Below are 27,099 nucleotides of genomic sequence, written 5' to 3' on the forward strand. Positions count from 1 at the left end.
TTACTTTCAATAGTGATCTTTATTAATTTGTGAATTTGGCATTTTGAGGCTCTTTCCACAATTAATATATCGAACAATAAATATCAATTAGACTGCACAGAAAATGCTCCGTTAAAAAGTTCCAACAAAGGAAACGACATTTAGACATTTATTCATGTCATTCAACTGTATCAAAATGTATAAATAAAAACGTGCTTGCTATGTGTGATGATAGTAAAGATGTCCAAACGGCTCAGCATTGAGAGAGTGGTCTTCTGTTTCAGCTCCTTTATGCTTTGACCATGGACTTGAACTCTGGAACATAAAACAAAGAATTTCAGAATGAATGTGTTTGAATATTAAAGTGACGTTTTCAAAAGAACTTTACAAGTACAAAATATGAGTTTCTCCCAAATCATCAGCTTGTTCTGAAGCATAGCCTTTTCATTAGTTATTCAAGTCCTCTGGGATAGCGTTGGGTTCACCCAGATTTGATCTCTGGTCGGTGTTGAGTTTTACCTTAGCTCAACTAAGGATGGGGAGGTCCATCGGTAGCATTATAATTTGACTCATGCCCCTCCCTCCTCCCAACTCCCAGGTTAGGAAGCAGATACACAATCAGCCTGTGTTTAATCACTATTTAATGATCTTTACTGTCAAGTGCAGTAAGGGTAGAATCAATATTTTTCTACATTCTAAGACAAACCATCAACATTGAAGAATGTAAGATCCTGAAGGGGCTTGACAAGGTAGACACTGAAAGGTAATTTTCCCTGGCTGGGGAATCTAGAAAACAGGGACACAGCCTCAGGATAAAGGATTAATCATTTAGGAATGAGATAAGGATACATTTCTTTGCACAGGGGGCTATGAATCTTTTTGACAGTATATTACATAGGATTGTAGATGCCCCATTGTTGAATATATTCAAGCCTGAGATTTTTGATTTCTCAGGGCATCCAGGAATATATAGGGAGTGAGCAGGAAAGTCGAGGTAGAAGATCGGCCATGATTGTATTGAATGGTGGAGCAGATAAATGGTGCACTTCTGTTCCTATTTCTTATGTTCTTCTGTTATTAAGAAGAACATAAGAAATACCACTTTACTGAGATTACAGAACAAAAAAACAATCAGCATTTTTAGGACAGGAAGGTTACAAAAGTGGAAACAAAATACATTCACAAATGCTAAGATAAAGTAGAAAGGAACTTATACACTGTTATAGATCACTCAACACTATCTTTGCTCATTATTAAGAGTCTTTAGAAAAGTTAGTTTTGTAAAAGTGCTTAACGCACCGTCAACTCCGATCTTGCCATCATGATCACTGTCTCCAGCAGCAAGGAAAGCTTCGGTCTCAGATTTGTTCAGTTCCCTTGCAGTGCCAGAAAAGTTCTGCAGGAAGAGTCTAAAAGCAAGAAAAGCAACTATGTAAATCATCTACATTGCAACAGCGACGACACATCAAAGTAATCCATTGGGTCTACCCTGAGATTAAAGTGCTATATCTATACAAGCATCTTATTGTTGCATATTGACTAGAAATGTGATATTAAATAGGCCTTAATCAGGATGGCAAACAAAATTGGTGTTCTAAATATTCATACATCTATTCACTTAGAATCCAATCAATATCCAATCAATGCACACTTCTTGCAATTGTAATACTTTTCCTATCACACTTTATTAATAACACACCCTCATTGTGAGCAATGCCACTGTAATCTGCTAGTTATGTAGAGAAATTAAGGTGCATCAATCATGCAACCATTTTGTCACACACTGCTTAAAATAGTACCAACAAAAGACTACCAATCATATCCAATCAACAGGGGGCTATGCCCAGCAGCAGAATATATATTTACAATTGACCTCAGCATATTCTTAACAGCAATTAGTTTCTGATTGATCAAAACCAGTGTGAACCAATTTTTTAAGAATGTATTGTTCTAAGTTTAAAAATTCTCAGATAGTCGTATTGCAGCTCACTTTGGACCAACTTTATCGATCTCATTGGGCCTCTGTGTAAGTTTAAGCATACTGGGTAATTGTTCCAGATGTGGAGATGCCGGCGTTGGACTGGGGTAAACACAGTAAGAAGTTTAACAACACCAGGTTAAAGTCCAACAGGTTTATTTGGTAGCCTACCAAATAAACCTGTTGGACTTTAATCTGGTGTTGTTAAACTTCTTACTGTAATTGTTCCAGCACAGAGCATTTGGGTGCAGCCAGCAGAATAACTTGTTGCAGTCTCCCATTGCCCTGCAACAGGGAAGATCGCTTGGGTTTCAATTCTCATTTGCATTTCTGGAATTGGTAATGAATGAAAGCCAAACATTTCCCCAAGTTTAGAGATTAAGTAAACTGTGGATACATAGCTCTGGTTCGATTGAGGTATTACATAGAAAGAATAGGGTAGAGAGAGAGAGAAAAACTGTGTTCACTAGTTGTGGAGTTGGGCATAATCTATAAATTAGTGCTATACATTTCAAGACTGAAGCACTCCTGTACAAAAAGGGATGGTAAAAGTTTGGAACCCTCTTCTGCAAACAGCAATTGATGTTAATTCAACAAACTGTTAAGTTTAAATCTAATATTGATAGATCGTTGTCAAACAAAAGGTACTAAGGGGAATGGGGCAAAGGAGGGCATGTGTTAGGTCACAGGTTAGCCGTGTTCTCAATGAATGGCAGAACAAGCTGATGGGGGCTGGACGTCCCCCTTTGTTGCTATGATCACTTCCTATTAACAATTCGCCTTAATGTTAGAAAAGAGGAGAGAAAAAAAAGACATCGGATGAGGGAACTTCTCTTTCAGAAATAAATGGATACTAAAGAGTGAAGACGGGCTGGGAATGGCGGGGGGTGGTTCATCATAATTAGGATGAAGCCATAAATATTAAGAAAGGTGTATAAACCGTCTGCTTTCTGTTCCAATACTTTCCAATATCCTGGGAGCAGAGTTAAGACCCTCCATTACTATTTATATTATATATATAATGTATATTTATATGCATTAGGTGCACAGATATGATTAGATCAGCAATCAATATTCAACATACAATCTATCAATAGACACAGTACAGCAAAATATAAGTTTGTTCCTACTTCAGCTCCTCCACTTCAATGAACCCACTCCCATCCTGGTCAAGGATGCCGAAAACTGTAGCAAGTTCGGCATCTGATTTCTTGCTCAGGCCGCTGGTTGCGAAGAATGTCTTGTGATTGAATGAACCTGATATTGGGAAGGGGGAAGTGGGGGTAGGGGGAAGAGACGCAGAGAAAAGTTGCAACAGAAAGTTACGGCCAAAGAACCACTTCTAGCAATGAGCCCCAGAATCCCCCTTTTAAAAAAAAACCCTTCCCACTCGAAAATATTATTGAATGGGATCCATCTACCCCTTTAACCGCTAGCCTCACACAATCAAGCAGGAGGTGTTTTAATTCCCGGTGAATAATGAATCTTTTGGCATTTGTACATCCCCTAGAACTTGCTTAGACTTTGGACTATTTTCACCTACAGTTGTCTAAAGGTCGAAGTAACCATTTGTTGACGGGAGAGAGGAGGAGTGAGGGCTGCAGTTTCAGAGTGAGGAGCCCAGCTTATGAATTGTCCTGGCCTAATATCATTAAGCTGCTTCAACTCAAAAAGAACGCGCCTGACCCAACAATGAACATTTGGAACAATCTATTGGTGTCAGCCAAGCTACTGTGTAAGAAGAAAATGAGATACTTCACCGGCACATTCAGCCAGGGCTTTGTCGATGTCACCGGATTTGAGTACCGTGCTCATAGACATTGTGATACTGGAAAATAACAATGAAAGGGTCAGTCACTCAACTGCTGTCTCCTGTGCATTCCACAATAACATTCTCTTTACTTAATAACAAGACTCCTCTCTACACCTCCTTATCAAGTGTCCCGTTATTTTTTTTATACATAATGAATGAGGTGTAACAGCATCGTATCTCCTTCTCCGCTTGCTGCGCAGTTTCTTGGTCAATGGAGACTTCTTCGGGGCGACCACTTTTCTTGGGACCAGCGAACAGGGTGTCCTGTGAATGGAGAAATGATGTCGAAGAAGCTTCCCTCAGCACCGACTGTCTCTGGACGAAGGGTGGTCAACTTTTAAAGTCCCAATGGTATGCACCAAGTTGCAAGGCTTCCCCACCCCCAAGTGTCCATAGTTAAATTAGCTCTGGCGGTCCAAGGCATCGAGAAGGTCGGCTGAAGAAGTTCCGAGGACCCAAGCCGCGTTTAGTTTTTTTTCTTCTTATTGATGGTTGGTTGATTGGTTGGATGCGTTGAGTCCACCTTGAAAAGTACCTGAAGGAAGATTGAGAGGAGGCTGGTACAACTCACCTGTTCTGTAGGTCTTCTACCCTTTCCAAAGGCGAACCAGGAGGTGAAGAGAGCAAGTGCAGCGCACAGCTCTGATCTGAGCTGCTCTTTATATACACTTCAATTTGCCAGGCGTTTGCAGAATTCAAATTTCAGCGTCATCACGGCTCCTTGAACACGGAGAAGGGATCAGTGTCAAATGAACTTACCAGCTAATCACTTTCTTCAACCTATTTTTATCTGAACAGAATTTATATTTAATAATGATCAATAACATCATAGCTTCAGCGATTCTCTGTAACTGGCTGCTAGGCGATATTAAATATATGTCTGATTCTAAAAGGGTAAATAAAAGACAATAAACTCAAGTGATACAAAACACTAAATACAAGTCGAATGCTTATTTGGGGTAAGCAATTGGAATTTCCCTGAAATGCAAACTTGCTCCACCATTCAACTGTGTGTTATAGGAACACAAAGATTTAAGGCTCAGATGGATAACCATTCGGCCCATCGTCTCTGTGCATGCTGGAACATGTCCCTTCCTCCAAAACCTGCTTTGTAAATGGGATTGGACGGTAACTGAGCTGGATTAGTCAGCAGTTCTATTGTTGCAGGGCCGTGGGTTCAATTCAACTTGAATCATTGAGTGATAGAGCACAGAAAGAGACCATTTGCTGTATGGTACCTTTTGGAAGAGCTACTAAATTAGGCCTAGCCCCCTTGTCTTTTCCCTGTGGCCCTGCATGTTTTGTTTAAGTTTTAAAGTTTATTTATTAATCACAAGTAAGCTTATATTAACACTGCAATGAAGTTACTGTGAAAATCGCCTAGTCGCCACACTGTGGCGCCTGTTCGGGTACACTGAGGGAGAATTTAGCATGGCCAATGCACCTAACCAGTACGCTTTTTGGACTGAGGGAGGAAACTGGAGCAGCTGAAGGAAACCCACGCAGACATGGGGAGAATGTGCAAACTCCATACAGACAGTGACCCAAGCCAGGAGTTGAACTCAGGTCCCTGGTGCTGTGAGGCAGCAGTGCTAACCACTGTGCCACCATGCTGCCCATACAATACCTTTGAATAATAAAACAACTTGTGGCACTTCACAGGAGTGTTGTAAAGTCAAATTATAAAGACAGCTGGTCATATAGACTAGCTTTGTATTCCCTTGAGTTAAGTTAATGTGACTAGTCAGTTAAAAATTTAAAGGTGAAGTTGATACACAGATTGTTGGGGCATCTGCTTAAATTCTCTGCCCGATGCAGGCCCACACTAGAATGCCATAGAATGCACCATGAGTAGGGCAAGGAAGCAGGTTCTGGATCCACCCCAGCCAGAATGGGGATCGAAACCCATGCTGTTGGCACCAATCTGATTACCACTCACCATCCAGTCAACTGGCCCTCACCAAGAAGTCCGAATTGTTGTGACAATACTCAGTTTTACATGCACATTTTAGCCTGGAGCTATGAGTTAGTCTGGAGCTGTGAATAGTGATGGTGGAGGCTCTAATTTCTTTCCATCACATGGTTGACTAAGAATCTCTCCCATTCTTACCACCTGCCATTGGTGTATGTTAGAAGGATTTACAAGTCGATAACTGTTTGGCTGTATAATGGATGCACCATCTTTGGCCATCAAGTCCTGGAGTGGGTCTTGAACCTGGAACTTCTGGCTCAGAAGCAGGATGCTACCCATTGCATCACAAGACCTCCTATGGGACAAGACTGTTAGGCAAAGGTATTAAAACATTAAAAGTTAGGTAGATGGGTTTAATATAGAGATTAATATATATTATAGATTATCTAATTGGATGGTGACCTATGCCTATATCCTGTGCAACTTAACTCTGTTGCTTTCACTAATTTAATTAATGTTTACTTTCCAGTTAAATAAGCTAAGTGACTGACTCCTACATATGGTTAAACAGAATAACTGCCGCAGTATCTTGTTACTTGCACAAATGTCTCTTGTGCATTGTTTGATCCACAGGAGTATAAAGATAAATTTGAGAATGTATGTATCCTTGTTACTGATAGCAACCACTAATAACCCTGGAATGATTGTTGGCAAATCATACAGCAATGCTGTTTGCTGTTAGCTTGATCTAGGCACTGATCAGTGTTCAGCATCTTTTTGCATTGTTTTCCTTCTCTTAACATGGTGGGCAACAATGTTACTATTGTCAGCTCTGGCCTACTGGGAATCGCTCTCATCTCTGACTCAAAAGATCACAGGTTCAAGCCCACTTCACAGGCTTAATCACCAAGCCTCGAGTGAAGCTCCAGTGCAGTACTGAGGGATTGCTGCAGTATCAGAGGTACTGAAGTCATGAAAACTTTTGTCATAGGATAATACAGCATGGAAGGGGTCCACTGAATCTGTGCCGGCTCTTTCAAAGGGAAATCCAGTTAGCCTACTCCCCTGCTCTTTTCCCATATACCTGCACCCTCTTTCTCCTTCAAGTATTTATCCAATTCCCTTTTGAGGGCTACTACTGAGTCCGTACCCATCACCCCATCAGATCTCCTCTTATTCTTTTCTGCTGGGGGAACAACCCAGTCTCTCTAGTCTATCCATGTAGAATCATAGAATCCCTACAGTGGAAGGAGGCCACTCGGCCCATTGAGTCCACACTGATTCTCCAACAGAACATCTTACCCAGGCCCACCCCCATCCTATCCCAGTAACCCTGCGGATTTACCCTGCCAATCCACCCTAACATGCACATCTTTGGACTGTGGGAGGAAATGGGAGCACTTGGTGGAAACCCACACAGACGTGGGGAGAACGTGCAAACTCCACATAGACAGTCACCCAAGGTTGGAATCGAACTCAGGTCTCTGGCGCTGTGAGACAGCAGTGCCACTGTGCTGCCCCTATAACTGTAGTTTTATTCCCTCAGCCCTGGGACTATTGTACTCAGTTTCTTCTATATAAATGCAACTATTTCTTTTGATAATTTGAGCAAAAGCCCTTTGATTCATTTAACTCGTCCATCCGATGTACATCCTCCCGTAATGTACTAAATTAAATTGATCCCTTGAGATAACAGGAATATATCTACTTTCCTTTTGAAAGCCTGTATAATCTCTCTTTAACCACCTACAGGGCCACTTTGTCTCATACATTGATCACCCTTTTGCACATTCCTGGCTTGGGTCACTGTCTGTGTGGAGTTTGCACATTCTTCCCATGTCTGCATAGGTTTCCTCTGGGCGCTCCGGTTTCCTCCCACAGTTCAAAGATGTGGGGGTTAGGTGGATTGGCCATCCTAAATTGCCCCTTAGTGTCCGGGAATTAGCTAGGGTAAAAGTCATCCAATTAATTTAGTTTCCTTTCATTGCAATCTGGTTTGGGAACTCAACTAATGACAGAACACTGTGTTTACCTCCAGATTACCAACCCTTGTCACAATCTTAGTGATTTCAGTCTGCACACCCTCAAGGGTTTTGTGTCCAATTTTAACCTTTGGTCAGAAACAGCTGGTTGGTGGGGAAAGTCTGCACTTCGCCCATTGTCCAACTGTTCTGGCTGCCTTGATCCACTCTGTCCACGCGGTGAAGTGGAAAGTTGACCCCATTGTCCTTCATTCCTTAACGAGAGCTCCACCTTAATGTTGTAGAAAGTGAGACCACACCAGGAGAGGGTTGGGCTTGTTAGTGTCAGCTGTGGCTCAGTTGGTAGCACTAATCATTTCTGAATCGAGGAGAACATGGGTGCAAATCCCACGTGTGACATTTCAACGCAGAGGACTTTTGGATGAAATGATTCCATCCACCAAACTATGCACAACAATGCTGCACAAACGCCAGCGAGTCAATGACAAGAGATAATTGATCGAGAGATAAATATGAATCAGGTCACAGAAAGAACTCCCTTACTCTGCTTTGAAAAGTGCCATGTAATCTTTTACAACCATTTGAGAGTGAAGATGGGGCCTCGATTTCATAGAATCCCTACAGTGCAGAATGAGGCCATTCAGTCCATTGAGCCTGCACTGACAGCAATCCCACCCAGGCCCTATCCCCACATATTTACCCTGCTAAGCCCCCTGACAGTATTTAGTAGAGCCAAGTAACCTAACCCGCATGTCTTTGGATTTAATGTCTCAAAATAAATGTTCCTGGACAGGAAATGTGGGTGACATAAATGTAACAGTCATTGGCTGTAGGTATGAAACTGACTTTAATAATTTTGTGATTAACAGTGTATTGGCTCAGCCAGTGAGTTGATGAACGTGGCATTGAAACAGGTTTGGTAAGAGAGAAACTGTGGAGCATACTGATGCTGGAGCCGCATAATAAATTCACAATCAATCCACACTGCTGTTATCCTAACAGGGAGAGGGAATGAGAAATGCTGGTGATGCCCGGCAAAGTAGAGGCCTTCCTGTCTACAAAGAGGCAGCCGCGGTCATCATTGGCAGGGACACTACAGAGGATGTTGGCAATGTCAAAGCTGGGTGATGAGGCTGAGCTGCTGATTTGTAGCATGTTCAGATAGTGCAGTGTTGCCAAGAATTACTACTATCATGTGCTGATAGACAGCGATTGAGTGGCATTGCAGTTCCCCTGGGTTTACTGAGATAAAGATGAATTTCCAGAGACAAAACCTTTCTTTATTTGTGCTACAGAGCTTGGGCCGATGCTTAGTATCATAAAGAGTGAACAAAGTGCTGTGCCATTTGCCATATTTATGTAACTAAGTAAGTTAAGATATACATTCTACAGTCAAGTAATATTTGTTGCACTGATTTTTTAATACTGCCTGAGAGTTACATTTAATAACCTTATTTCAAATACTTCCATAAGATGATAACAGGCACGGTAGCACAGTGGTTAGCACTGCTGCTTCACAGCTCCAGGGTCCCGGGTTCAATTCCCGGCTCGGGTCACTGTCTGTGTGGAGTTTGCACATTGTCTGCGTGGGTTTCCTCCGGGTGCTCCGGTTTCCTCCCACAGTCCAAAGATGTGCGGGTTAGGTTGATTGGCCAGGTTAGAAATTGCCCCTTAGAGTCCTGATATGTGTAGGTTAGAGGGATTAGTGGGTAAATATGTGGGGATAGGGCCTGGGTGGGATTGTGGTCGGTGCAGACTCGATGGGCCGAATGGCCTCCTTCTGCACTGTGGGGTTTCTATGATTCTATGAGGAGCAGAGTTTTGATTGAATTACTTGCTTCTAAGCAGTGCTCACTGTTTCACAAAATAGTTCTCAATATGTCTCTTCTTAACAGGACTCTCTGAACTATTAGTTTGTTGGACCTTTCCCGGGTCAGTCCTGGAGCTGCTTCCATTGTCAGAACCTGCTCCATCATTCAGTAAGATCATGGCTGACCTTTTGCACAAACTTCACTTCCCCATCCTGTCCCCATATCCTTTGATTTCCACATTGGTAAAAAACTATCGATTCTGTTCTCAAATACATTCATCAACTGAGAATCCACAGCCTTCTGGGATAGAAAATTCCACAAACTCATCCTTCCAGAGGTGGATTTACAATGCAACATACAGCGCGGGGTCCCAGCAAATGGGAGGGCCCCATACTGAGAGGTAGCTGTGGGAGCACCAATCAGAGTCTGGTAGCTCTGAATTTGCTGATGTGCCTATCAGCAGTCAATGTAGAACAACATCAGGCTCTGATTGATGGAGTCCTCTTAAGAGCGGGAAAACACTGTCCCAGACGCTGAGAGATGGTGGTGACTGGAGGGCAGTTCGGACCAGGATCTCCTGATTGTCTGGTCTAAAGCAGCAGCCAAGTTTCTGACATTTGGACCTGGCAGCCTGAAGCAACAGGCTTTCAGTGAGGACTGAGGAGGAGTACTTGGCCAATGGCCATTGGGCGAGCAGCTCGCGACCTCCAGGCCAGGGCTGAGGAGAGCGGGCTACCAACCAACCAACCAATGAAAGGACAGAGGCCAGGCCAGATAACGGCAGCAGCAGCCAGGCAGTGAGCCAGGAGCACATGCAGTCACCGAGACTCAGCCACTCGAGCGAGAGATGAGAAGTCAGGGGGTACAAGGGCCAGGCAAGTGGCAGCACAGTTTTTGTGGAGCAGCAAGGTGACTCGATCAGAGGCCGGGGCTAAGAGTGAGAGGACTGGGTGGCAACTGGGCCGGCGAGGGTGTGGTGGCCAAACTGAGGGCGAGAGCAGAGGCCAGGCAGGCCAGATAACGGCAGCAGCCAGGCAGCCAAGAGCACACCAGTCGTCGAGGCTCGAGGTCCAGCCAACCAAGTCAGAGGTGAGCAGTCAGAAGGTGCGAGGCAGGTGCTGGTGTGGTTTTCGTGGAGCAGCAAGGCGACTTGACCAGAGGCCAGGGCTGAGAGTGAGGAGGGCTGGGCAACCGAAGAGAGTGAGAGCAGAGGCCAGGCCAGAGCCAGAAGCAGCAGCAGCCATTGATGGGAGCAGCTGCAGAAGTGACTTGATGTGGCGTTTCCCCCCTGCCCCCCGGTGATGTCAAGCTCCACCCACCAGTAATGTCAAGTCCCACCCTAAATGACATCAAGCCCTGTCCCCAAATTACATCATTGCCCTCCTGACCCCAGGCCAGGGCTGAGAAGGGTGGGGTCAGGAGGGCAATGATGTAATTTGGGGACAGGGCTTGATGCCATTTCGGGTGGGACTTGACATTACTGGTGGGTGGAGCTTGACATCACCAGGGAAGGAGGGGGGGCGAAATGCCACTCACCAGGAGGGGGGTGGGGAGAGGTGGGGCAGGGCGGGACGTGATGCCATGGGGGTGTGGTGGGGGTGCCCTAGTTCTGATTATTGTCTTTGGAACCCTACCCACCACTGATATTAAACTGACTGGTTGTAGGGCTGGAAGGGTTTACAGAGATGAGAGGGATGCAAAGGCGGACTTACACTCTTGGGGGCCTGCAGAGCCTCAGGCCCCCAAGAGTGTAAGTCCGCCTTTGCATCCCTCTCATCTCTGTAAACCCTTCCAGCCCTACAACCAGTCAGTTTAATATCAGTGGTGGGTAGGGTTCCAAAGACAATAATCAGAGAAAAACAATTAACAGGCACTTGGGAGAGGTTTGAGCTAATTAAGGAGAGCCAGCACAGACTTGTAAAAGGCAGAGAGATGGTGGTATAGTGGTGAGCATAGCTGCCTTCCAAGCAGTTGACCCGGGTTCGATTCCCGGCCATCACACTGGTAGTTTGTTTAGAGCGTTTTCCAGAGCGCCTTGTGATTAGGGCGGCATGGTGGCACAGTGGTTAGCACTGCTGCCTCAGGTTCAATTCCTAGCTTGGGTCACTGTCTATGTGGGGTTTGCATGTTCTCCCTGTGTCTGTGTGGGTTTCCTCCGGGTGCTCCGGTTTCCTCCCACAGTCCAAAGATGTTAGGTGGATTTGCTATGCTAAATTGCGCTTAGTGTCAGGGGGATTAGCAGGGTAAATACATGGGGTTATGGGAATAGGACCTGGGTGGGATTGCTGTCAGTGCAGACTCAATGGGCCGAATGGCCTCTTTCTGCACTGTAGAGATTCTATGCTTGACTAATCTAATTGATTTTTTGATGAGGTAACAGATAAGGTTGATGAAGGAAATGCAATGGAATTTTGCCTCTATGGACTTTAAGAAAATGTTTGACAAACTACTACATAAAAATCTGGTTAACAAAATTGAGGGTCATGGAAAAGAAGGGGCAGTGTCAGCTTGGATAAAAAACTGACTTAACAACATAAAACAGTGAGTCACAGTAGATGGTAATTTTTTTTAGATTCGAGGATGGTAGTGCTCCCCAAGATTCAGTGCTAGGACTACAGCTTTTTATTTATATATAAGGCGGCACAGTAGCACAGTGGTTAGCACTGCTGCTTCACACCTCCAGGGACCTGGGTTCGATTCCCGGCTTGGGTCACTGTCTGTGTGGAGTTTGCACATTCTCCTCGTGCCTGTGTGGGTTTCCTCCGGGTGCTCCGGTTTCCTCCCACAGTCCAAAGATGTGCGGGTTAGGTTGGTTGGCCAGGATAAATTGCCGCTTAGTGTCTTGAGATGCGTAGGTTAGAGGGATTAGCGGGTAAATGTGTAGGGATATGGGGGTAGGGCCTGGGTGGGATTGTGGTCGGTGCAGACTCGATGGGCCAGATGGCCTCTTTCTGCACTGCAGGGTTCTATGATTTAAATGACTTTGATATTGGAATATGGTTCAAAATGTGCCGATGATACTAAAATTGCAGGTGTAGCAAACAGCAACGATGAGACCAGTCAACGGCAACAGGATATAGATAGCCCAGCAGAATGGCTAGATGAAATTTAAGACAGAGAAGTGTAAGGTAATGCATTTTGGCAGAAGGGGTAGGGAGAAGCAATATAGGCTTAATGACACAGTTCTCAAATGTGTGCAGAGACAGAGAGACAAAAGTGTTCATGTGCAAAGAGTTTTGGGAGTGGTGGGACAGATTGAGAGTTAGCAAAGCGTATGGGATCTTGGGCTTCATAAAGAGAGGTATGGAGTACAAAAGCAGAAAAGCTATGCTGAATATTGGTAAAGTCCTGTTTAGGCCATAACTAGAGCATTGCATCCAGTTCTGGTTAACACATCTTGGGAAGTCCTCCTGAGGATGCAGAATGATTGCAGGAACGAGGGATTTTAGTCACAATATTAGGTTGGAGAAGCTTTCCTTGTAGCAAAGAAGGTTGAGGGAAGATTTGATAGAGGTACAAAATAATGACAAGTTTAGATAAGGAATACCGTGTGCAGTTTTGGTCTCCTTACCTGAGGAAGGATGTTCTTGCTATGGAGGGAGTGCAGCGAAGGTTTACCAGACGGATTCCTAGGAAGGCAGGACTGACGCATGAAGAGAGATTGAGTCAGTTAGGATTATATTCGCTGGAGCTTAGAAGAATGAATGGGGGGGGGGGGGGGGGGGGTCTCATAGAAACCTATAAACTTCTAACAGGACTAGATAGGGTAGATGCAGAAAAGATGTTCCCAAAGGTGAGGGAGTCCAGAACTAGGGGTCACAGTCTGAGGATACAGGTAAGCCATTTAGGACAGAGATGAGGAGAAACTTCTTCACCCAGAGAGTGGTGAGTCTGTGGTATTCTCTGCCACAGAAAGCGGTTGATGCCAAAACATTGTTTGTTTTCAAGAAAGAGTTAGATATAGCTCTGGGGGCTAAAGGGATCAAAGGATATGGGGGGAAAGTGGAAACAGGTTACTGAGTTGGATGATCAACCATGATCATAATGAATGGTTGAGCAGGCTCAAATGGCCTACTCCTGCTCCAATTTTCTGTTTCTGGAAGGTAAACAAAGAAGTAATATTACTATTGGTTGATGGTACAAAGGCTATGGGACACAAATTTTAGGTTTTGTCAAGAGATGCAAGGAGGATGTGAGAAAGAAGTTTTTTTTATACAGTGAGTGTAGTGACCTGGAACTCTCTGGTGGAAATGGAGATCAAAGATTTCAAAAGCAAATGGGATGGACACTTGAGGGAAATAAATTTGCCAGGCTTGGGAAATAGAGTGAGGGAATGGGTATGACTGGATTACTCCACAGAAAGATGGCATGAACTTGATAGGCTGAATGCCCTTTTTCCGTGCTGTAATGACTATGAAAGCCCACGGGATCTCTGTGTTCCTCCCTCCTGTCGACCTCCCCCCACCCCCAGCTCCCTTCATCCCATCATTAGTGGCTGTGCAGTCTATCCCAAAGCTCTGGAATTACCTCCCTAAACCTCTCTGCCTCTCCACATCTCTCTACTTTAATACACTCCTTAAAGCTTACTTCCTGGTCAACATTTTTTGGTTATCAGTCCTAATAGGTCCTTCTTTGGTTAGGTGTCAATATTGCTTTGTCTGTTTATACTGCTGTGATGTTTTGGGACATCTCATTATGTTAAAGTTGTATAAATGCAAGTTGTTGTAGTTATTAGTGCTAAAGAAATGGAATTGCTGTTAGATGAGACTGATAGAGGTATCCAGGGGATAGTATTTGACTCTAAATGAAGTGGTCTGAATTAGATTCCAACTGTGCAAAATCTGTTTCTATGATTTAGTCCAAAAGAGAAAATGCTGGAAAATCTCAGCAGGTCTGGCAGCATCTGTAAGGAGAGAAAAGTGCTGACATTTTGAGTCCAGATGACCCTTTGTCAAAGTGGATAAAGGGTCATCTGGACTCGAAACATCAGTTCTTTTCTCTCCTTACAGATGCTGCCAGACCTGCTGAGATTTTCCAGCATTTTCTCTTTTGGTTTCAGATTCCAGCATGCGCAGTAATTTGCTTTTATCCATGATTTAGTCATTTGGTCCTTTATGCTAACACCAGGGCAGGGAATAAAGTGAACAATTTGAATTGGAATCATTTTAGTTATTGTTTGGAAGAGGTGGAGATAATTATCACAAAGCATATCTCAAGAACAAATCAATTGGAAACTACAGCAATGAATGGTCAGACCATCTACCAACATCCAGGATGACTGGAAATCATTGACATTTATCATCTCTCACAAACGCTAAGAAATCTTTGGACACACCGCTAAAACACGCCGAGTCTGGTTTGATGAGAAAGATGCAAACTTGTTGATTGTAAATGGACAGCATACAAAACTGGCAATAAGATCCAGCTCCAAAGAAAAGAAACTTGCCCACCAGATAGTCAAAGCTATAGTTCAAAAATGAACCCGCAGTTTGAAGAACAAATGGTGAACAGAGAAAGCTGAGGAAATTCAACTCCTCATTGACTTTGATTTGATTTGATTGATTATTGTCACATGTATTAGTATACAGTGAAAAGTACTGTTTCTTGCACGCTATACAGACAAGGCATACCGTTCATAGAGAAGGAAAGGAGAGAGTGCAGACTGTAGTGTTACAGTCATAGCTAAGGTGCAGAGAAGATCAACTTAGTGCAAGGTAAGTCCATCCAAAAGTCTGATGGCAGCAGGGAAGAAGTTGTTTTTGAGTTGGTTGGTACGTGACCATAGACTTTTGTATCTTTTTTCCGAAGGAAGAAGGTGGAAGAGAGTATGTCTGGGGTTCATGGGGTCCTTTATTATGCTGGCTGTTTTTCTGAGGCAGCGGGAAGTGTAGACAGAGTCAATGGATAGTTTACGTGATGGACTGGGCTTCATTCACATCCCTTTGTAGCTTCTTGTGGTCTTGGGCAGAGCAGGAGCCATACCAAGTTGTGATACAACCAGAAAGAATGCTTTCTATGTTGTATCTGTAAACGTTGGTGAGAGTCGTAGTGGACATGCCGAATTTCCTTAGTCTTCTGAGACATGCATGACACACATGCCTTGTTCAAGGCAACCAAAGAGATCAACATGTGAACCAACACCAATACAATCCATAGATGGTAAGGCTCTCCTCAAAAGCACAGGCAGTATCAACACTCGCTGGAAAGAGCGCTTTGTAGAACTACTCAAATCAGAACTCTACGATGGATGTGCAGCTGCCCAAGAACTTCCAGCAACATAACAATCAGAATGTGACAATGATCCAAAGTTCAAAGTGATAACTGCTGTCAGTTAGATGAAAAGCAACAAAGCTACTGGTCCTGACAATATCCCTGTGTAAGTTTTAAAATATGGAGGAGACATACTAATCTCTCAGAAAAAAAATCTTTTTATAAAGATCTGACAGAATGAAAAAAATTCAGTGACGTTGGAGATGCCATGATGGTCATAATCTTCAAGAAAAGAGGCAAGTCAAACTGTAGTAACTTCAAGGACATAGTATTGCTCTAAACTGTTGGCAAAGTCCTGGACAAATTACTTCTTAATTATGATTTTTTAAAATTTTGCTTATTTATTAGTGTCATAAGTAGGCTTGCATTAACACTGCAATGAAGTTACTGTGAAAATCCCCTAGGTACCATACCCCGGCGCCTGTTCGGGTACACTGAGGGAGAATTTAGCATGGCCAATGCACCCAACCAGCATGTCTTTCGGACTGTGGGAGGAAACTGGAGCGCCCGGAGGAAACCCATGCAGACACGGGGAGAACGTGCAGACTCTGCACCGACAGTGACCCAAGCTGGGAATCAAATCCGGGTCCCTGGCACTGTGAGGCAGCAGTGCTAACTACTGTGCCACCATGCTGCCCACAGACTCACCATTTGCAGAGGAAGTTCTTCCAGAGTCCCAATGTAGTTTCCATCTGTCACTTCAGGAAAAGTGCAGAGAGCAGAACATCCCTTTGTACATGGATTTCTTTGATTTCACAAAAGCCTTCAACTTGATGAATTGAACCGCCTTTGGAAGGTGCTGCAGCGATGTGGAGGTCCAGGTAGGTTCATAAAGATAATTTTTCTCCTACATGACAATATGTAAACAACAGTTCTATGCAATGGTTCCACCCTTCTCTGTCAGAACAAGTGCCAATCAGGAGTGTGTCGCTGCACCAATGCTATCCTCAATCTTTTTTCATAGAGTCACAGGGCTTTACAGCGCAGAGAGATCCTTCGGCCAATTATGTCTGCACTGGCTATCAAGCACCGATTTATTCAAATCCCATTCTCCAGCATTTTGTCCGTAGCACATCTAATGTTTTTGTGTTTGCGGTGGTGGTAATGACTACTGTTGAAGACTTCTGAGGTGGGTTTTAGCATCAACTATATTCAAAATTATTATAACAAAGAATAACTACATCTAGAATGAGACTTACCATGAGGCTGCAAGAGGGAACCTGATCAGGATAGTCATGTGATCTTACCCCACTTCTCCAAGATGATCATGGAATCATAGAATCCCTACAGTGCAGAAGGAGGCCATTTGGCCCATTGAGCCTGCACCGACAACAATCCCTTCCAGGCATTATCTCATACCCCATGTATTTCCCCTGCTCATCCTTCTGATACTAAGGAGCAATTTAACATGGCCAATCCACCTAACCTGCACATCTTTGGAGTGTGGAGTGTGGGAGGAAATTGGAGAACCCAGAGGAAACCCATGCAGACACAGGGAGAATGCTTAAAGCTTATTTATTCGTGTCACAAGCAGGCTTACATTAACACTGCAATGAGGTTACTGTGAAAATCCCCTAATCGCCACACTCCGGCACCTGTTCATGTACACTGAGGGAGAATTTAGCATGTTGAATACACCTAACCAGCATGTCTTTCTGACTGTGGGAGGAAACCAGAGCACCCGGAGGAAACCCACACAGACACGAGAGAAAGTGCAGACTCCGCACAGACAGTGACCCAAGCTGGGAATCGAACCTGGGTCCCTGGCGCTGTGAGGCAGCAGTGCTAACCACTGTGCTGCCCCATGTGAATTGTCTCAGTTACATATTCAGATCAATAATCTGAATTGTACAATGATAACTTTGCAATGTCAGGATAATGTAATTGTTCCTTTTTTAAAATAAAGCCTATACTGACCGTGTTCCCCTTACAGCATCACCATTAACATGCAGGCATCTTGTTGAGCTAGTCATGCAGACAAACGCAGAAGATTCACTGAAGTCTCTGAAGTATTCATTGACAAACTCTGGGCCTTTGGCTGAAATGATGAGGTCTGGAATCCAATGTCTGATAAAAATTTATTTCAGTGATGCAATGATAGCCTCAGGCATTTGACCATGTGGATGTTTTATCTCAGTCCACCTTGAATAGTGGTCAACCACTATCAAAAAGGTTTTCCCTCTGAGTTCCAATAGATCCAGCCTGAGATGTTCCCACGGTATGAATGGAAACCAGGATGCCATCAGTGGTCTCCTCTGCTCCTGCATGTGATGCAATTGGATATCATCTCGTCCAATGACCTGGAGAGCCCTGGACACCGAAAATAATTTCTTGCTCTGGCACAACAGTTAATGATACCCGTGACCTTGGTGTAGCTTCTGCAGTGTATGAAGTCATCGGGCTATAGGTATAACCAGCCTCTCATCATAAATCAACCACTCATCCAAGACACTGAGGTGCCTTATTTGCTCAAAATATTGCCTCATAATAAGATTTTGAGAGGTATATTCCAGCCATCCTCTAATGCAGCACTCATGGATTTGAGCACATTCTTCATTTGACATTTGTGCATTTCTGATCCCATTAAAGCGTAGCGTCGTCGCAGGTAGATATTTGGCTGTTTGTGAAGTAAAGGTCTTCATATCTTCAACAAAACATATCCCCTTGTTCCAGCCTTGCTACAGGAATACGCGACAACGCATCTGCTGTAATCCATTTTTTCCCTTGCACATATTCAATTGCTGCATCAAATCTCATCAACTTCATATAGAACCTTTACACCCTTGGTGGCATCTTTGCTAATTCTTTAGCATTCAATAGAGTAACCAAAGATTTGTGGTCAGTCTCAATTGTGAATTGAAGACCCAAGATGTAGTCTGCAAACTTCTCGCCAACGCTGTTGACAGCTATAGCTTCTTTTTCAATAACTGCATACTTTTGTTCTGTTTTGGTTAAAGAATGAGATGCGTGGTGCACCAGTCTAAGTTTCCTCTGAGTTCTGAGTTGATAAGTATTCTGTGGCAACAATCGTATGCACTTCTGGATTGTAATGAGTCAGGTTTCTGGTGATATTAACATTTCCTGGATCCTATCAAACGACATCTGTTGGGTTTCTGCCCAGAACCAAGCCTGGTCCTGTCTTAGCAACTGACCTAATGGTTTAGTTATGTTTGCTAAGTTGCGTAAGACCTTCTTCATTTGATTCACCATTCCATAAATCACTGGAGCTCTATGACATTTCAAGAAGGTGAAAATTCTTTGATCGCTCAATTTTTCTGAAGATCTGCACCGACCCCTGACACATGTACAAAAATTTAATATTTGTGAGAGCCCACAAATGGCAAATCCTGCTTCTTGTAGACATTGTAGCACAGCTCTCACAGTGGCATCCTGCTCAGTTGTAGTTGAACTATGGATTAGGATGTCATCCATTTGGTAAATTACTCCCTCCAATCCTTCCAGGTTACACACCAACATCTACCGAAAAATCTTAGGGGTAGACGTGAAACTGAAAGGTAATCTGTTAAAGTAATATCTCCCAAATGGTGTAACAAAGGTTGTAAGTAATTTGGATTCCTCACCTAAGGGTATTTGCCAAAAAAGCACCATTTGCATTGAGTTTTGTGAAAATCGAACTGTTTCCCAGCTTAGCCAGATGACATTGGATGAATTTCCCTTTCAATAGCTTTAATCAACTGCATGAGATCTACAGATTCTTGGGTGATCCATTTGATTTTGGTACTGAAACCATAACCGAATACCAGCTTGTGGGGAGGGCCTGGGTAGGACGCTCTGTTGGAAAGTCGATGCAGACTCGATGGGCCAAATGGCCTCCTTCTGCAATGTGGTGATTCTATGATTCTGTAAAATTTACCAAACTGCACTGAATTAGCGCTTCATTGCAAATGAGTCTCCCTGTCACCTACAGACAGGCTCTCCCCTGGATGTGGAAATAACTTATCGCACTGATGGTCAGCTCTTCAACCCAACCAATTGAAGTCCATGACCAAGACAACGACCACTTCTGTAAAACAGTATGCTGATGATGCAGCTGTTAGTGTTCACTCTGAAGAATCACAACAGATAGTTGATGTACTCACTGAAGCTTAAGCGAGCACAGGTCTTGCCCTGAACACCAGGAAAAACAAAGACCTCCGTCAACCCATTCCAAATGTATCAAAGCTAATGCCTTCAACTGAGATTTATGGTGTTGGAAAATGCCCCTCACTTCTATCTGTCCCAGAAAGCTGTTGATGAGAAGGTGCACCATTGAATCTAGTTCAACCTATAGTAAATTATGTACTCGAGTTTGAAAATTTAATATCAGATGCAACACTAAACTCAAAGCCTACTGGGCAGTTGAACTTCCCATGCTATTCCAAGGTGCTGAAGTTTGGACAATTTATGGACACTATATTAAGGCCCTAAATCAATATTGTCAATGCTTTCGTAGAGGGATCTTGTGAATCAAGTGGGAAGATCAAAGAACAAACATTTGCATCCTACAGACACAGATATGCCAAGTATGGAAGCCATGATAACCTCACATCAACTGCTATGAATGGAACATGCGATCAAAATGCCAGACTCAAGACTGCCTGATCTATACTCCAGGGAGCCCATTTACAAGGGGGCTAAAGGAAGTGTTTCAAAGAATCTCAAAACCTCAATGAAGGCTTGCTCTATTAGCATTAACATTTGGGAAGCAGAGGCCCAATTGTTACCAAAATGGTGATTCATCATTAAAAATGATGTCAAGATCATCCAATCAACAAGAGCAGCCACAGAGAGAATGAAGAGAGAGATGGAAAGAGAGGGCAGCTGCTCAAGTCAACGTCCCATCATTACCTCTAATAGCTGACAACTGATGTCCTCATTGTGGGAGAGCCTGCAAGGCTAAGATAGGACACATAAACCATTTGAAAACCCACAGACAAGGCTGACATCTCAGTTCCACTCAGCCATTTGCAAGAAAGAATCATCCTTGATATGAGAGTTGCAGATGGAATAGGAGAAACGATCACTGATATTACATTAGTATAGATTTAATGAACTGCAGCCTAACCTTTTATTTAGAATAGATACGATTGGATATATTGAAAATGTGGAATTCGTTTGTGAAGGTTATTTTGTAAATTGATTGATGTACCAGCAATTTTAACCTTGTTTGGCCATAAATAAAGCATTTGCTTTATCAATAAATACTCTACCAAAGGGGAATAATCTCTGTAGGAACAATCTCTGCAGGAGTCCCTCAGGGTAGTGTCCTAGGCTCATCTTCAGCTGCTTCATTAATGACCTTCCCTCTGTCATAAGGTAAGGAGTGGGGATGTTCCCCAATTATTGCAGAATGTTCAGCACCATTCACGACTCCTCAGATACTGAAGCAGTCCATGTTCAAATGCAGTAGGATCTGGACAGTATCCAGGCTTGGGCTGACGAGTGGCAAGTAATATTTGCACCACACAAATGCCAGGCAATGACCATCGCCAATCAGAGATATTCTAACCACTGCCCCTTGACATTCAATGGTGTTACCATCACTGAATCCCCCACTGTCAACATCCTTGGGGTTACCATTGACCAGAAATTCAACCGGACTCACCACATAAACACAGTGGCTACAAGAGCAGGTCAGAGGCTAGGAATACTGCGGCAAGTAGCTCACTTCCTGACTCCCCAAAGTCTGTCCACCATCTACAAGGCACAAGTCAGGAGTGTGATGGAATACTCCCCACTTGCCTGGATGGGTACACTCCAACAACATTCAAGAAGCTTGACACCATCCAGGACAAAGCAGCCCGCTTGATTGGCACCACATCTACAAACATCCACTCCTTTCACCACCGTGCTCAGTAGCAGCTGTGTATAGTATCTACAAGATGCACTGCAGCAATTCACCAAAGACCCTTAAGTAGCACCTTCCAAACCCACGACCAATTCCATCTAGAAGAACAAGGGCAGCAGATACATGAGAACACCACCACTTGCAAGTTCCCCTCCAAGCGACTCACTATCCTGACTTGGAAATATATCACCGTTCCTTCACAGTCACTGGGTCAAAATCCTGGGATTTCCTCCCTAACAGCATTGTGAGCCAACCCACAGCACATGGACTACAACGGTTCAAGAAGGCGGCTCACCACCATTTTCTCAAGGGAAACTAGGGATGGGCAATAAATGCTGGCCAGCCAGCGATGTCCATGTCCCATGAATGAATAAAAACATCTGAAATCATAAAAATATTGTTAGAACAGGAAAATATGAATGAGAGTTCACCATCCAGCTCCTTGCATCTGCTCTGCTCTTCCATTAGATCGCGGCTGATTGGTACTTCAATTTCATATACCTACCTTTCCTGCATATTCCTCAAAATCCTTATCGAACAAATATTTATCAATCTCAGCTTTGACACTTTCTATTGGCCCCCAACACCCACTGCATTTTAGCGAAAGAGTTTTCCAGATTTCCATTACCCAATGTGTGAAAAAGTAACTGTCTGATTTCACTCCAAAATGGCCTGGTCCTAATTTTAGAATTATGCTGCCTTCATAGAATCATAGAAACCCTACAGTACAGAAAGAGGCCATTCGGCCCATCGAGTCTGCACCAACCACAATCCCACCCAGACCCTATCCCCATATTCCTACATATTTACCCACTAATCCCTCTAACCTACGCATCTCAGGACACTAAGGGCAATTTTTAGCATGGCCAATCAACCTAACCTGCACATCTTTGGACTGTGGGAGGAAACCGGAGCACCCGGAGGAAACCCACGCAGACACGAGGAGAATGTGCAAACTCTACACAGATAATGACCCAAGCCGGGAATCGAACCCAGGTCCCTGGAGCTGTGAAGCAGCAGTGCTAACTACTGTGCTACCGTGCCATTCAATTGTGAATCAGATGGGATTTTGTTTTTGTTGGTAGTTTTGTAATCACCGTTCCTGAGACTAGAATTTTATTCTGGACTTAGTAATTAAACCACTATGCTACTATAGCCTGCCAACCCCCTCCCCCCCAACCCCCATCCCATCCCTTAGAGGCATAGACACAAACTTACAGAAAGAAAATCAGGTTGTTGGATTGTTGGAACCAGGATTCTCCGAATTTATCCACATGCAAAGGAACCAATGATGACCTCTATTCACTGCTGAATTGAAACTTCTGCCTCTGGATTTTACTGACCCTGTAAATATAAATAGATACTTAAAATTGGCAGGAAAGAACTCGGGTGGGGAAAAGTACCTTTGTACACTTGAAAAGTGCCTTGTTTTGGATCCTCCCATTGGACTGAATATTTTTATGTATCTACCCTATCTACTCACTTTTGTCATTTGAACAACAAAATCTACGAACGTTGACACTCAGTGATTTTGATCGAGTGGAAATGATTTAAGAAAATATTTCAGTTCAAGTGTTGAAATAAATAGGGGCAGCATGGTGGCACTGTGGTCAGCACTGCTGCATCACAGCGCCAGGGACTCAGGTTTGATTCCCGGCTTGGGTCACTGTCTGTGTGGAGTCTGCATGTTCTCCCCCATGTCTGCGTGGGTTTCCTCCGGGTGCTCTGGTTTCCTTCCACAGTCCGAAAGATGTGCCGGTTAGGTGAATTGGCCATCTAAATTCTCCCTCAGTGTATCCGAACAGGAGCCGGAGTGTTGCGGCTAGGGGATTTTCACAGTAACTTCATTGCAGTGTTAATGTAAGCCTACTTGTGACACTAATAAATAAACTTTAAAAACATACTCTCTTCCACCTTTTTACAAAAGTCTGAGAACACGTACCAACTAATTCAAGAATAGCTTCTTCCCTGCTGCCATCAGACTTTTGGATGGGCTTATTATATATTAAGCTTATCTTTGTCTTCACCCTATCTATAACTGCAACACTATATTCTGCACCCTCTCCTTTCCTTCTCCCCTATATACTCTATGAATGGTATGTTTTGTCTGTATAGCATGCAAGAAACAATACTTTTCACTGTATCCCAATATATGCAACAATAATAAATCAAATTAAAAGTCAATGGTGAATGACCAAAGAAACACTGGAAAAAACACCTTTTGTTAATGTTACATTTTTGGTCATTTTACCATGCTGAACTTGAATTGCCATCAAAATGAAGTGATCCAGAATGCATCATAGAACATAGAACATAGAACAATACAGCACAGAACAGGCCCTTCGGCCCACGATGTTGTGCCGAGCTTTATCTGAAACCAAGATCAAGCTATCCCACTCCCTATCACCCTGGTGTGCTCCATGTGCCTATCCAATAACTGCTTAAATGTTCCTAAAGTGTCTGACTCCACTATCACTGCAGGCAGTCATTGCTACAGAAAATTCTGGAAAACACTCACCAGATCAGGCAGCATCTGTGCAGAGGGACATGGAGCTCACAAGAAGAAATATGAGAAAGAGCCAGCCCCTCAAGCCTGCTCTGTCATTCAATAAGATCATGATCATTTTCCTCAGCTCCACTTTCCCACCTTATCCCCACATCCCTTTGATTCCTTTAGTGTCAGCCATAGCTTAATCTGCTATATCTAATTCAGAAGGTTATGGGTTCAAGTCCCACTGGACTCGAGCACAAAAATCAAGGCTGATACCAGTGGAATAGTGAGGGAGTGCTGCACTATCAGAGATGCCATCTGTCACAGGTGTTAAACTGAGGCCCTGCCTGCACTCTCAGTCAAATGGCACCATTTCAAAGTTGAGCAGGAAATTACCCCCGTGTCCTAACTGATACTTATCCTTCAAACGATGTCCCATAAACAGATTATCTGATCATTATCACATTGATGCTTGTTGGAGCTTGTGGTGTGCAAATGAGTGGCTACTGTCTTTCTTACATAACAGCAGTGCTGACACTTCAAGACTCCATCATCTAAATAAAACATCTACTCCATCTCCTCACATAGGACAACCTGCTCACCCTAGGAATCAATCTAGTGAACCTTTGTTGCACATCTGTAAGTCAAGTATAACATTCTTTAGGTAAGGAGACCAAAACTGGACATAATACTGCAGGTGTGGTCTCACCAAAGCCTCATACAACTGCAAGCTAACCTTCCTCACACTAATACTCCAAACCAATGCACCCACTAAGCTACTTGCACACACGGCCAAACAGCAGCCTGAAAGGTGTTGCATAGGCCTTGGCCTGTGATAAATACTGTGATGTGGAGATGCCGGCACTGGACTAGGGTGGGCACAGTAAGAAGTCTCACTACACCAGGTTAAAGTCAAACAGGTTTATTTGGAATCACAAGCTTTCGGAGTGCTGCTCCTTCATCAGCTGTGAATCCAACTCTCCACTCACCCGATGAAGGAGCAGCGCTCCGAAAACTCGTGATACCAAATAAACCTGTTGGACTTTAACCTGGTGTTGTGAGACATCTTACTACAAATACTGTGTGTGCATGGCCAGGCAAAAGAAAACAAAGAGACCACGCACTACAACTAAATTTCTGAGGGAACATTTCTCCAATCCCTTGGAGACACTGATGACACTGGTAGAGAAGTTGAATATTAATTTGAGCTTCATCTGTCAAGAAAGGTCCACGGAATGTGGGGAGGGAAGATAACTCATAAACGTTACTTCCTGGTGTGTCAAAGGGCCATTTATTGCCACAGTGGGGCATCTTGCATGGATCCCACTCATTAGATTTGTTCACCCACATTTAGGGTTTAACATTTTTTTGTCCAGAAAGTTGTAGAGAGTGAAAACTGATAATGTGAGGGCAACAAGACACCGGGATCCTTTAGCGAAGACAGGGCAGCCCAACTGAGATTTAAAAATTAAGGGATCAACAGAAGAAGAACTGATGAATTCAATGTCATTAGGTATAGAAAGAGATGTAAAGAGAGGGATAGGTAGATGGATTGGATTAAGAGGGAGAAATGGGACAAAGGAAAAAAACTAAGAATTGCGAAATTTAACTTTTGGCATTTTAAACATTTCCAACAACATGAAGGACTGAGACTCCAGTTTTAATTGTTCTCTTTCTGGGTGGGAGATGTTGACTTGGCAGTTGGTACCAGTTATCACATAATTAAAGAGGTGCTTAACCTATTAATTACTTGACTTAACTTTCTGTGGCCAGTCTAATGTGCAAACACAAATCAGAGTATGGTGTGTGTGTTTTAATCAATGCGGAAGGGAAGCGCGCAATTTGATCAGATGGCTGAAAGCATTTAATTCAGGCACAGTCTGAAATAGTGCAAGAATGTGCGGAGCCAGTTAAATCCGTGTAATCACAGCTGGGACCCTGAAACCGTATAGCGTCCCTCCAAGCTTTCACATAAGTGATAATTATTGCAGTCAGTTTCTGGTCTGGGAGTTAGCCCGTACAAGGAGAATTTTGGCTGCTGCCGGTTTCACAGTCACCGAGAGGTCAGGTTTTTAGAGGGAGGGCGAAAGAAAAGTCGCATTACTATATACAGTGAAATACATGTTACAATATCGATAACTGGTGATTAGAACCATGCGTGCGTTAATAAATGTATATAATGCTGTGGAGAACCGGGGGCCATTACATCTAAACTTCAGTTTAAAAAATACATGTAAGACTTTTAAACCTTGACTGTTTATAGTAAACGGGACATCAAGTTGTATGTATGCTAGTGGATTTGCAGAATGGCAAATTAATTCCGGTTCTTGATTCTTTATGGTATCTTGCTCCTTTTTTTAATTATTAATTTCGCGGGAATACCTGGATTAAAATTTTAAAAATGTGTGAGAGGAGAGAGAGATTGAGGCCATTTCATTTCTGTTCCTTTTCAATGGAGATGTGAAAGCAACAGCTGGCCCGAGCAGGTACTTCTCCCACTTGCTGTCTAGCATTTTATTTGATTTAGGGAGTGAAGGGCTCTCGAATCCGCAATCTTGTGAGGGTGAACCCCCGGGGGTTGCTGGGTTGCCTGTGGGTTGTGTAGGCTGAAATCAGCACTTGTAACTCTGAAACGCAGCAGAATACATTGCAGGTTACAATAAGGCCAGTAGCTGGACCTTCCAACATTATCATGAAATATATACGCATGTACATATAGAACTTCTATCAACCTACTGTGAAAATTCACTCCATTAGACATCAGGCTGCGTTGATCAGTCGGCGTGTTACCCACAGCCATTAAGCATTCAGACTATAAAAGTTGTGATGTCTGATGCGAGTCCGACGCACTAGGTGACATTAACTAGGCTCAAACTGAGTATTCATCGCCTGCAACGGGGTTGCACTTTATGTATCCGGAACAGTTTTGTCTCGACTAACATTATCAGCTATAGATCAGGTGTTAGCGTGGCACTGTCGCATCGACCACCCATTTACTTTCCAAACTAGCACACT

At 43.5% G+C, this 27,099-nt stretch overlaps 1 protein-coding gene and 1 non-coding gene across 3 annotated transcripts; one reads left to right on the forward strand and one right to left on the reverse strand.

The window, feature by feature from the left end:
• Window positions 1-27,099, reverse strand: LOC144510777 (parvalbumin beta-like). Of its 2 annotated transcripts, XM_078240632.1 has the most exons (7): window positions 26,821-27,099; window positions 22,812-22,937; window positions 4,342-4,490; window positions 3,718-3,785; window positions 3,088-3,214; window positions 1,279-1,388; window positions 1-294 (listed from the first exon to the last, which is right to left on the reverse strand). In XM_078240632.1, the coding sequence occupies exons 4-7, from the start codon at window positions 3,776-3,778 to the stop codon at window positions 269-271; spliced, it is 324 nt and encodes a 107-aa protein (XP_078096758.1). In that variant the 5' UTR covers window positions 3,779-3,785; window positions 4,342-4,490; window positions 22,812-22,937; window positions 26,821-27,099; the 3' UTR covers window positions 1-268. The 2 variants fall into 2 exon arrangements, with proteins under 2 accessions (XP_078096758.1, XP_078096759.1); XM_078240633.1 differs by lacking the exon at window positions 22,812-22,937 and having other exon boundaries at window positions 26,821-27,096.
• On the forward strand, window positions 11,405-11,476 carry trnag-ucc (transfer RNA glycine (anticodon UCC)). The gene has a single exon. It is a non-coding gene; the product is annotated as a tRNA-Gly (tRNA).

The sequence above is a fragment of the Mustelus asterias genome, chromosome 23 (genome assembly GCF_964213995.1).
Source record: "Mustelus asterias chromosome 23, sMusAst1.hap1.1, whole genome shotgun sequence".
NCBI lineage: Eukaryota > Metazoa > Chordata > Chondrichthyes > Carcharhiniformes > Triakidae > Mustelus > Mustelus asterias.